The following is a 13,148-nucleotide window of genomic DNA, read 5'->3' as shown; positions in this document are numbered from 1 at the left end:
ATGTGGCTCGATCCTTGAAATATTCTCCATTTGTCCCATAAAAATATGTGTTTTGATCAATAAATGGTTAAAAATGTTCATTAATCCGTCCATGACTTGCTAGAAAAAAAACTCTTCCAAAACCCGAAAATACATAGGTTCCATTGTGTAGCCCCTCAGATGATAGTTTTCTTTCCTCTGGTCACTCTATAAAAAAAAATTTGCTTCATGTAGTTCCCTAAGTCAACAAAAATGTTCCCTAAACTCGTAATAATGCTTCCTTACATAGCTCATATTGTTCCTTATATCAAGGTAAATGCTCCTTAAACTTGCCTAATTGTACCATAGCACTGTAAAATAAATAGATAATGTTCCTTCAGAAAGAAAAAAACGTACCTTAAATAAGCATGAGGCGTACCTTAAATCATATGGAATGCTCCATAAAATTGCTTAATTGTACCATAGCATAGAAAAATAAATAGAGAATGTACCTTCAGAATGAAGAAATGTACAGGGGATAGACAAAATGATCGGGACAGGCAAAATTTTCACTTTCCAAAAAATGTTCAACTTGCTGTAACTTTTCGAAAAGTGCATCAATTATTCTCAAATTTTTACTGTAAGTTCTTCAACTAGTTGTGTATCAGTGGACAAAATTTGGACAAGATCGGACAATCCTTCACGAAGTTATAAAGATTTTTGAAAAAGATAAAATTATCTGATGGCCAACTTTGAGCTATTATATCTCCGGATTCAATGAACCGATTGCAATGAAATTTTGACCATTTATGACTTATATAATGAACTCTGGAAAACATTTGACCTAACTTGAAATTTTTAACAAGTGAAGAAGTTATAGCGATTTTATTTTTGTCACGATTTTTTAGTAAATTGGTCTATTTTTAATATGCATCCCATTACTTTTTCAATTTATTGGCGGCTATGTTGTCACTTTCCTTCAAAACGCATTTATATATAAGTCAATTAGAGGGAAACTGAATGAACTATAATTTGTATCTTGAATTTTGAAACGATGTTGATGTTTTTGATTATTTGGTGTTTTATTAGAAAAATAATCTAATCGTTGTAATTTTCTTCCGTGTTATGAATATTAAGTTAAGTCAATGGTTTTTCATAGCTCATTATATAAGTCATAAATGGTCAAAATTTTATTGCATTTGGTTCATTGTATCCGGAGATATAACAGCTCAAAGTTGGCTATCGAATAATTTTACCTTTTTGAAAAATCTTTATAACTTTGTGAAGAATTGTCCGATATTGTCCAAATTTTGTCCACTGATACACAACTAGTTGAGGAACTTACAGTAAAAATTTGAAAATATTCGATGCACTTTTCGAAAAGTTACAGCTAATTGAACATTTTTTGAAAAGTGAAAATTTTGCCTGTCCCGATCATTTTGTCTATCCCCTGTACCTTAAAAAGTCAAGCAGCGTACCCTAAAAACATATGAAATGCTCCATAAAATTGCGTAATTGTTCCATAACACAGAAATGAAATTGAAAATTTACCTTCAGAAAGAAAAATTATAACTAACGACTTAGTAGAACGAAAAACGCAAAGATAAGGAAAGAAAAGTGTGTAATTTTGACCGTCTCTATCACTTATAGATCTAGGCCAAATGGAACACTTATTTTGACGAAATGTGCAGCCGGGCTCGACCTTTTTGGCACAGTGGAAATATGAAATATCGAAATGTATCATTGTGGAGAATTATCTCAAAGTTTTTCAAATGCTTATGTTCAAGATGTTATATGCCTGCGCATTTCAAGAGTGCGCTATCGAAACGTCACTTGACGTGACGATCGAGAACCGAAGGGTTCGTTCGATAAAATGAAATAAACGATAGTCAGTCGATTCCGAGACAGTATACTAGACAGTTGTTATTTTCAAACCCTCCGCATCACGATCCCGTTTATTGGATTTTCCACAGCGCTAATTCTCCTGGTTGGTCTTTTTCGTGGATATTAGTCAGTACTCAAAAGTGGCGACGAAAAGGTAAAAGTGATCCTACGTGTGTGATAGCATATTTAACGAAAACGGTGAAAGCCAACCCGAAAGCAGTTAGCGGCAGTCAGGCAAGTTCATCGCGACGCTGGCGCACACACAGCACGAGCCATTTTGAGGATCATTACTTGGCTTCGACGTAACGATTGGAGCAATCTCGTTCCGGAACCCAATTGGCAAGTCAAGTTACGATTCACTCATTTGGTTGGTTTAACCTGATCTGCTGGACAAAACTGTAAGTAAAACCGCTCCAGCGGTAAGTGGAGTCATTTCCAGATATTATTCCTAGAGTTGGTTTATTGAAAACGAGTGGTGTGGAGGAACGCCATTACATTGGTGCAACAAAGAAAAGGCCTTTTCGATTATTGTAGCACAAACAATTATTCAATAGGGTTCAAAAAGAATCATATTTACTGTGTATTGAAAGTTAATGAATGGGAGTGATTCTTTTCATTGTGCTATTGTAATATAATAAAAGAGTTTTCTTTTACTCTTTTTAACAGATCGCAGTGTACAATTGAATAATAGTTCAGTGATTTTACCACACGGCGGCTGATTTAATCGAGTGTTTGGTGGATTGTATGTTCCCTGACATCACGGCGGTTAAGTAGCTGTAGAAAATAAGCCTGCTTCCCACACTCGATCAGTAGCGGAGTTATACGAAACGAGACATAGGCCCACGGTGTAAGCGCAGTATTCGAAGGGGTTTTCGGCTGTAAGGATTCGTTACGGCAACGATCGTTGGTTGGCGAAGGTCAAAAGTCGGCACCGGTAAGTCATTTTTACCATATTCTTATTCAAAATCTAAACCAAGTTGACCTCAAGACCGATTTTTACAATTTTCTTACGCTGATTGATAATTGCTCATTGTTTTTTTTATTTTATTCTCATTTTGTCATTGGGGTTAAGCTGCTAATTTTATTTTACAATACAAAGGGCTTTCCACTTTCCTTTAATCTGCTGTTTTCTGAGCATAGCATAGCGATGAGTGCGTCGAGCATTGCTTGTACCATAGAACCCTATCGTAGGGGTGCCAGCTTTAACGATTGGTACGCAAGGTTAAAATTTTTCTTCAAAATTAACAAAATAAGTGATGAAGACAAAATGGGATATTTTATCACACTCAGTGGACCAGTAATGTTTGAGGAAATCAAACTACTGTATCCAGCTGGTGATTTTGAAAACGCAGCCTTTAACGACTTAATTGCGAAGCTAAAAAACCGATTGGATAAAACAGATCCAGATTTAGTCCAGCGATATAAATTCAGTACTAGGGTACAAAATCCAGATGAAACAGTTGAAGATTTCATCTTGGCTTTGAAATTACAAGCAGAATTCTGCGACTTTGCCAATTTTAAAGAAACGGCCATTATCGATCGCATTATAGCGGGAATAAGGGATAAAAATTTGAGACAGCGCCTTTTGGGAGAAGAAAAGTTAACATTAGCAAATGCGGAGAAAATCATTACTACATGGGAGGTTGCAAGGGCAAATGCGGGTACAGCAGACGGACGACATGGCGGAGAGACAGGAATGATCGCGGCGGTTCACAATAGCACGAATGGCCAGTATGGAAAGGCTTACAGGAAGCTAAAGCATACGTTGGACTTGGGAAGAAGATACCAGGAAGATTACGTCAATAGAGGAGCAAGCAGCAGCAGAGGACCGGTGAAAAGTCGTCTGGGAACAAGACCTTATGAGTACGGGAATCATGGAAGAGTGCAGCGGCCATTCGGATCTAACACCGGAAATTTCAAACAAGAAAGTGGAGGGATGACAAGACCAAAACCGGACTATTCCCAAATGGTGTGCAACTTTTGTGGAAAGAAGGGTCATATAAAAAATAAATGTTTCAAACTGAAGAATCTTCACAGGGATGCGGTTAATCTAGTAGATTCTTACAAACCAGGGCCTTCAGCGGACCGCCACATAGTCGAACTGTTGGACAGGATGAAAACAAGTGATTCAGATGGAGAGGAGAGTGATTCAGGTGATTTGGAATGCATGTTGGTCTCGTCTATTAACAAAATCAGTGATCCGTGTCTGGTGCTCGTCGATATTGAAGGAAATTTGATTGAAATGGAGGTGGATTGTGGTTCGTCAGTTTCTGTTATGAGCAAAAGTCAATACTTTTCCAAATTTTCTAGTCCTTTACAAAAGTATGAAAGAAAGCTAATTGTGGTCAATGGTTCAAAACTCAAAATTGAGGGTGAAGCAAAAGTGTTAGTAAAGTTCAACAATAGACAAGAGATGATGCAATTGCTAGTACTAGATTGTGAAAACGAATTTTTCCCTTTATTTGGCAGAACTTGGCTAGATGTTTTTTACTCCAACTGGAGGCATTTTTTTACAAATACATTGAAAGTTAACAGTTTGATAAATGAATCCAGCGAAATTGCTGTTGAAAGTATAAAACAAAAGTATCGCCAAGTGTTTGAAAAAAATTTTTCTTCTCCAATTAAGGGTTTCAAGGCTCAACTGGTGATGAAAGATGAGTCTCCAATTTTTAAGAAAGCCTACGATGTACCTTACAGACTGAAAGAAAGAGTGGCAGAATATTTAGATAGGTTGGAAAAGGAGAAGGTGATAACACCAATAAAAACTAGTGAATGGGCCTCACCGATAATAATAGTAATGAAAAAAAATAATGACATTCGTCTGGTGATAGATTGTAGAGTGTCTATTAACAAATCAATAGTACCTAATGCCTATCCATTACCCACAGCGCAAGATATTTTTGCAAATTTGGCGGAATGTAAATTTTTTTGTGCTCTCGATTTAGAGGGGGCTTACACACAGCTTGAATTAACGGAAAAATCAAAAAAATTTGTGGTGATCAATACTATGAAAGGTTTGTACACCTACAACAGACTTCCCCAAGGGGCTTCTTCAAGCGCCTCTATATTCCAGCAGGTAATGGACAAGGTATTAGAAGGTCTTGAGTATGTGTCAGTCTACTTAGATGATGTTTTGATAGCTGGAAGGAACTTGGAAGAATGCAAGAGAAATTTACTATTAGTTTTGGATAGATTGGCAAATGCTAATATAAAAGTTAATTTTGAAAAATGCAAATTTTTTGTTACACAACTTACCCACCTGGGACACATTATCAGTGATAAGGGGCTAAGGCCGTGCCCAGACAAAATTTCGACGATTGAGAAAGCTAAAGCACCAAAGAACGAGTCCGAATTAAAATCCTTTTTAGGTCTATTGAACTATTACCATAAATTCATTCCTCATTTATCTTCTAAGCTGTATTATTTGTACAATTTGTTAAAAAATAATGTAAAATATGTTTGGGATGACAATTGTCAGAAAGCCTTTGAGGAAAGCAAGAATCTTTTGTTGAGAACTGATTTTCTGGAATTTTACGATCCAAAGAAACCGATTGTGATTATTTCGGACGCGTCTAGCTATGGCCTTGGTGGCTTAATAGCACACGTGGTAGATGACGAAGAAAAACCGATAAGCTTTACATCGTTTTCGTTGAACCAAGCACAGAGAAAGTATCCTATTCTGCATCTTGAAGCAATGGCACTAGTTTGTACTATAAAAAAATTCCACAAGTATTTGTATGGTCAACATTTTACGGTTTATACGGATCATAAGCCCCTTGTAGGTATTTTTGGAAAAACGGGTAAAAATTCGATTTTTGTGACGAGACTTCAAAGGTTTATTTTAGATTTATCTATTTATGACTTCGACATAGTTTATAGGCCTTCACATAAGTTGGGAAACGCGGATTTTTGTTCGAGGTTTCCCTTAAGACAGGAGGTTCCTGAAGAGCTAGACTCCGAGGTAATTAAGAGTATAAATTTCAGCAAAAATGTTCCAATAGATTACAGAATGATAGCTGAAGGCACTAAAAATGATGAGTTTTTACAAGAAGTCAAAGGATTCATGCACAATGGTTGGCCAGAAAGGGTAAATAAACGCTTTAGCGAAGTTTTTGCAAACCAACATGATTTAGAATCAGTGGACGGTTGCTTACTTTACAAAGACAGGGTAATAGTACCAAAAAAGTATCAAGCAGAAGTGTTGAAACTTTTACATAATAATCATGCGGGGGTGGTGAAAATGAAGCAATTAGCAAGAAGTATGGTTTTTTGGTTTGGAATAAATGCAGATATAGACAAATTCGTGGCTAATTGTGATGCATGTAACAGTATGGCGATTTCCCATAAAGCAGAGACGTCATCCAAATGGATACCGACAACCAAACCCTTTAGCAGAGTTCATGTAGATTTTTTTTATTTTGAACATCGTATCTTTTTATTAATTGTCGATAGTTTCTCAAAATGGATTGAAATCGAGTGGATGAAGTACGGCACTGATTGCAATAAAGTTCTAAAGAAGTTAGTAGAGTTCTTTTCCCGATTTGGCCTGCCAGATGTTTTGGTTTCGGACAATGGTCCACCATTCAATTCCAATGGTTTCAACAGTTTTCTTGAGAGGCAGGGTATCAAGGTAATGAAAAGTCCGCCTTACAATCCCTCAAGTAACGGACAAGCGGAGAGATTAGTGCGAACAGTTAAAGAAGTTTTGAAGAGGTTCTTACTGGAACCAGAAATTATGGAATTGGATCTGGAAGACCAGATAAGCTTATTTCTGTTCAATTATAGGAACAACAATAGGACGAATGACGGACAGTTTCCGTCTGAGAAGATTTTCTCTTATACACCCAAAACTATTTTACACCTTATTAACCCTAAAACACATTACAAAAGACATTTGGAGTTACCACAGCCAGATGATGAGATCATAACAGAAACATTAGTTGCTAACACGGCTAAGCATCCGAAGGATGCATTAGATGATCTGATGGTTGGTGATGAACTGTGGTACAAAAACCACAATCCCAGCCATCACGCAAGATGGATAAAGGCAACCTTCATTAAACAATATTCTCGTAATACCTTCCAGATACGTATTGGAAACGTAGAAACCATGGCGCACCGGAATCAAATCAAGACGCGTAAGGACGACGTATCATGGCAAAGGCCAAATGTTATCATTACAAAAAGAGGACCGGAAGAAGCAACGAACGATGCGCCATTGGAATCGGGAGGAATGTTGGAAGTATATGAAGGCGAAACAGCAAATACTGAGAAACTGAACAGTCGGAGTAGGAAACGAAAACGGCCGGTTGGTGAAACGGAAAGGCAGGAACCTAGGAGGTCGAAGCGTAGCAGAAAAACAAATCGAAGTGACCTTTACTGTTATAATTAACCGATCGAATGTTTTGTGGGTTAGGATATTTTGAAAAAGTCGATTATTGAATTGAATGTTCTGAATTTAAAATATGTTTTATTTTACTCTCATCTTTGTTAAAGGGGGGAGAATTGTTATATGCCTGCGCATTTCAAGAGTGCGCTATCGAAACGTCACTTGACGTGACGATCGAGAACCGAAGGGTTCGTTCGATAAAATGAAATAAACGATAGTCAGTCGATTCCGAGACAGTATACTAGACAGTTGTTATTTTCAAACCCTCCGCATCACGATCCCGTTTATTGGATTTTCCACAGCGCTAATTCTCCTGGTTGGTCTTTTTCGTGGATATTAGTCAGTACTCAAAACAAGATAGTATGAATTAATTTAGCCTTAAACAATAATGCCTTGGTATGACTTTATTGTGACGAAAAAATATCTAATGTCCCATAAGTGGTTGAAAAGATATAGAAAGTTGCTAGGATCATCTGGATTCTAGAAAAACAGACAAAGGACTAATATTACCTACTACAAAAACGAATTGAATCGTGTGGATGGATACCTACGGTGGATCTTAAAAAAACATACAATTTATCAATAATTGGAAAGGGGGTTAATGTAAGGGACCGTCCAGGAATGACGTAACATTTTAAGGGAGATGGGGAAATCCCAGATATTGCTACAAACCATGTATTAGGTACGGAAAAATAGGCCACGAGGGAAGGGGACGAGAGTTGTTGAAAATCGTCCAAAATATGCTACGTCATTTGTGAACGATCCCTAAGGCATGCGTACTTGTAGTGAAAATTCAATGCAAGCAAGAAAAGGGTGTTTCGGATAAATTTCATTTTCATACAAGGTTCAAGGTTATTTTTTTTTATTGAGGAAACGCATGTGACAATTCAGAAGAATGACAAATAACAAGTTACAGTGTAGGTGGAAACTAGTTTTTATATTTTAATTACATGCTTAATTGATTAACCTTTTGTTCTTGTACGTTTAAATTGAATTAAATTGTACAACAAAGTATTGTAATACGGGATAACATTGTTTTTTCATTTTTCTTTATTACTTTCCTTGTACAAGCTAACGTTACAATGTTTATATTTTTTAAACAAATCGTGACCCTCTTAGTATGCGTTAAGGTATAAAATATAGCACAAAAGTTCAACAAGCTGTAACATTTTATAGTATGCATCAAAATTTCTCAAATTTTGACTGTTTATCAACCTACTATATGTGCATCATTGGTATAAATTTGTTTTATCTAGATTGGTTAATCTAGAACTGTTCTCGTAAAACACTATTTTTTTAGACAACTAATTTTTGAACTAGGGGAATTTGCGTATTATCGGCCGTTTTGCTCCCTTCATCATGGGGGTTTTTATGAAACCTGTCGAGCTCAAAGTTGGCCTCAAATCTTTACCAATCAAGCTGAACTATAAGACCAAGTTTCAGGAAATTTGGCCGACGAAGAGAACAAACCTGCCGATTGCAATACCCAAAGCTTCTCTATCACATCTCCGAAACCAGTGTATCGAATTTAATGAACAAAGTAGAAATACTAAAATGTAATGACATTGATGTAAAAAAGCATTTTTTTTTTTCGAGGAAGATCCGATGAGTGTCAATCCACCATGACTTTTTTCAACGTTCAATAACTGCCCATTTTTAAAACACTTTTGAAGCATTATTATATTGTTGATAAACGTTCAAAGTTTCATTAGATTCGGTTCACTGGTTTCAGAGGTATGACAGTTCAAAAATTAGTTGCCTTAAAAAAGTGTTTTACGAGACTGGTTCTAGTTCCGCAAAAGATTGACCAATCGAACACAGATTTATACCAATGATGGACATATAATAGGTTGACAAATAGCGAAGACGGCTAATAACAAGACAGCCAGCTCCCATCCTGTTGCAGGCGACATGGTTGAAACGCCCTCAACGATTCACAGGAACATTAAAACATGATTGTGTGCGTGTACATGCAAATACATACACGGAAATGGTAGCATCGCATGCACACTCATTCATGATGTTGTTCCCTGAAGTCGTTTGTGGCGCTAGTGTGCTTGTAGCTCCCAAGGTATATGGAGCAAGAGGGTAGATGTCTGTCTTGTTATTAGCCGTCTTCGCAAACAGTCAAAATTGGAGAATTTTTGATGCACTCTATAAAAAGTTACAGCTTGTTGAACTTTTCTGTGAGATAAAAAAAGGCGCCTTTCCCAAACATTTTGGTCACCTCTCTTTTAATCCAATTTATGATTTTTTTTTTTATCTGTATTAACGAGATTTTTAGCCCTGGGCTAGTTCATCTCGGGACTCACGGTTTACTTCCCTTCCGAAGGAAGAGCTCAAATTTTGCGAGTTTGTTGTCCTCGGCGTGATAGTCAAGTGTTTTGGAGACTGACAGGAAGTAGTGATGCACCGAACAGTATGGTAAGTGGGGGCATGATGGGCCACCTAAGAAATGGATCCCTATAACTTTCTGAATAAAAATCGCATTTCTCTGTTTTCTACCACGACTCTAGGATACACTAGTCAGCTATGATATAAGACAACAGAAAGGTCATGAAGTTTGAAACCTCCTTCTTGACAAGCAATTTCCAAAACATGACCCATCTTGCCCCACCTCATTTTTACGGGGGCAAGGTGGGTCAGCTATCAGAAATCTCGATTTTTTTTCCAATAAAAAATACTATATCTTCTATTTTTTTTCTCTATACATCTAAGCTTCACATACGTACAGAATACATGGAAGAAGTGTTGCAACATATCGGTAGATTATTCTAAGAGCTAAAAGATTTTTGTTCAAGTAGCCATAAACGGACTTTGAAAACCTATATTTTTAGTAGAAAAATATTTAAAATATGTTCACAAATTTTCAGTGCTCTAATCGCGTCGATAATGTAGGTCACAGAATAGCCTTTCAATAAAAAATAAAACATTTTCAAAAAAATATGCAATATGCATACTGAAAAAATAGGGTGAACCATCTTGCCCCATCTACACATTACACGTAGTTATATGGAATGTATTGCATAAGAAGTATAACGAAAAAATATTAAATTTTGTTCTATGCAAGGAACGTAAAGAATTTTCAAAACAATATAGGGTATCGCGCCACTTGGGCGGTGGCTTCTATATTCGTCTGTTTTCCACTATAACTCAGTCAATTTTGAACCAATAGACTTGAAATGTTGTACACGGGTGGATACTATACCCATCTCACCACATTCCAAAAGTTGTGTCAATTCCATGGTTCAAATTTGACTGAGTTATAGTGGAAAACAGACGAATATAGAAGCCACCGCCCAAGTGGCGTGATTCCCTATATGCTCCGAAAATCCGCTTTACAATTTATCGAATTCTTAATTTGGCGTGTTGTTGCAATGTTTAGTCATTATTCGGCCTATTCAGCCGAATAATACATTTAATATTCGGTTAAACGAATATTCGGCAAAATCGAAAATAAGCTTATATTCGGCCCGAAGTTAATATCAATATCAACAATGTTGTCGTTTCGTAAAATGGCTCATAGCGGCAAAAAATCAGCCAGTGGGACCTTATTTGACGCAAATTCGGGTTCATGCTTAAATTTCTAAGCATGCCGAAGAATATTGAAATTTTGAAAAACTTTGTGAATGTAACACATACTGTGAGTGACATGGGGCTTGGTTGAGAATGAGTACACAGAAAAAACTGTTGTGTAATATTACATCTGAACTGCTGCAACCTGATCAATACGTCGGGTGCATGAATATTACACAGGACGATGTACACATAAGAACAAAAGATTTTACATCAAAACGATGTAATTGTACATATGAATCGTGATTACATTGATTATCTAGTACATCGGAATGAGTTACATCGGGCGGGTTGCAATCATTTTTTGCTGTGTATCTTAAGTTCAGAGAGTTAAGCCTAATTTGGCTCCCTCCACGGAGCAGCATTTGGTGTGTCGGTGTTTCTGTCTTTATTTTCGACAACATTATATTATTAGAGTTTTCTGTATTCAGGCCAGGGAAAGTGTTTCACCACGGCGCCGCAATAAAAGTCATAAGAGTGAACTGGAGCAAAGTTCCAAATGGACCTGTGCACGAGTTGACTAATTTGACGTTTGAGCGGTACCTTTACGGAAATCACTGAGGAAAAGTGGGCCGTTGTGAATGAATGTTCTTGTAAATAAACTTAAACCTCACCAAAGATGTTAGGGTAACTATAGAAGAAACAACATTTCACTTACCAAGATAACTATATTTTTCTGGAGCATGTCCCTATAGACTATAGTGTAACTATTATTAAGATAGCACAGACAAACAGACGTACCACTTGGAATAAATTGCGAATAAAATCATCGTCACGGAAACATAATCGCCCAATGCAAAGTACGCTGTGTTTCGCAATTCGTTAAATAGGTGGCGGTAATGAGCAAACGTCAAACAGGAGCAAAAACGATGCTAGCGCCGTGAGCTAGCGATTTGCGAACTACAGAGTATTTGAACTAGCCGTTCAAATGAGCAACGATGAGAAGTGAGTAGAGTGAGACGTCTGTTTGTCTGTGAAGATAGTATTCACCATATGATGAGATACATGCTCCAGCACTTTTGTGTTGGTGACGCAAAATATCGATTCTATGTACCTTAACTGAATTTTGTTATTGCTTTATGAAATACTTGAATGATGTCATTGTCTGGTACTGCAAACCATTTGAAACTATATGACCCCGTGCCCCACAAGACAAATAATTGCTTTTGGCTGTCCAAGAACAACGTATGTGGAAATGCCCTACGTCAAGAGGAACCATGCCATTAGAACCAGACATTTCTCACCGATGCTTGCGCCGAACTCTGGGTGACGGTAACGCTCTATGATTAGAGCAAACTTACGTCAAGCTCAAATTAATTGCAGTACTATAATGACATCAACGAGTAGATATAGATATTTGCAATACAACAATTGTTTAGTTTAAGTAGATTTACAAATCATCGCTTTCATTCAATCCTTGATTTATACACCACCTGGTGGAGAGGAGGCGGTTTGAAATGACCATAGATGAGTCTACGTAGTTTATGGACAGCGCCTAAACATCTCTAAATGAGCACTATACTTCGGGGGTTCAATGGTTCTAACATCTATTCCTAACGGTAAAGGAACAAGAACTTTTTTGACTGGGTTGAAGCTACGCGATTCGTCAACCCAGGCAAAGCAGTAGACAGCATGAAAACAAAAAGAGTGCGAGAGACGAGGATAGTAAATGCATAAATAATAGTAACTTCGTATATGTACTTTCATTTTGGAGTGTTGTTCATTTAGAATTGAGAACTATAATTTTGATTTTGCTTAACACACTAAGGGGTTTTAAAGAAACACCGGCACACCCGATGGTGATCCGTGGAAGAATTACCCAATATCTGGACTTGTCAAAATATGACGGGTTTGGTGATCTAATGGCTTTCATCTACAGAATGCCATAATACCAAATGGCATTATGCCAAATGGGGTAGAGCCTTCATCACTGCCTTTATGTAATCTGTACGTATGTGAAGCTTAGACAAATACAGAAAAAATGGAAGATATAGCATTCCTTGCTGGAGAAAAATCGAGTTTTCTGTTAGCTGACCCATCTTGCCCCCATCAGAATGAGGTGGGGCAAGATGGGTCATGTTTTGAAAATTATGTAGGTATTACAAAACAGGTTGAAAACTTTTTTTTATCTTTTTATCATCTTTATCATCTTATATCATAGCTGACTAGTGTATGGTGCATTGATGACCGTACACTTCGTAGTTGCTGCTCCGTGGTTGACCTGAGCTACCGAAAGAGAACCAATAGGCTTGGGGCTTGGGATTTGCCACCATCCTCAATGTCCACGTCCTTACGGTCTACCGAGGAAGGAAAGGAATGTTAGTTCGACAATGTGTTCGAC

The 13,148-nt window shown here is 37.2% G+C and overlaps 1 protein-coding gene across 2 annotated transcripts; it reads left to right on the top strand.

Annotated features, from left to right (window-relative positions):
- Window positions 1-1,741: 1,741 nt before the first annotated feature.
- Window positions 1,742-10,442, top strand: LOC115259758 (uncharacterized protein K02A2.6-like). 2 transcript variants are annotated; one of them, XM_062846724.1, is made up of 2 exons: window positions 1,742-2,240; window positions 2,509-10,442. In XM_062846724.1, the coding sequence occupies exon 2, from the start codon at window positions 2,990-2,992 to the stop codon at window positions 7,232-7,234; it is 4,245 nt and encodes a 1,414-aa protein (XP_062702708.1). In that variant the 5' UTR covers window positions 1,742-2,240; window positions 2,509-2,989; the 3' UTR covers window positions 7,235-10,442. The 2 variants fall into 2 exon arrangements, with proteins under 2 accessions (XP_062702708.1, XP_062702709.1); XM_062846725.1 differs by having other exon boundaries at window positions 1,742-2,776; window positions 2,915-10,442.
- Window positions 10,443-13,148: the final 2,706 nt, after the last annotated feature.

This window comes from Aedes albopictus, chromosome 1 (genome assembly GCF_035046485.1).
Source record: "Aedes albopictus strain Foshan chromosome 1, AalbF5, whole genome shotgun sequence".
Taxonomy (NCBI): Eukaryota; Metazoa; Arthropoda; class Insecta; order Diptera; family Culicidae; genus Aedes; species Aedes albopictus.
This window is presented reverse-complemented; position numbering and strand designations above follow the sequence as displayed.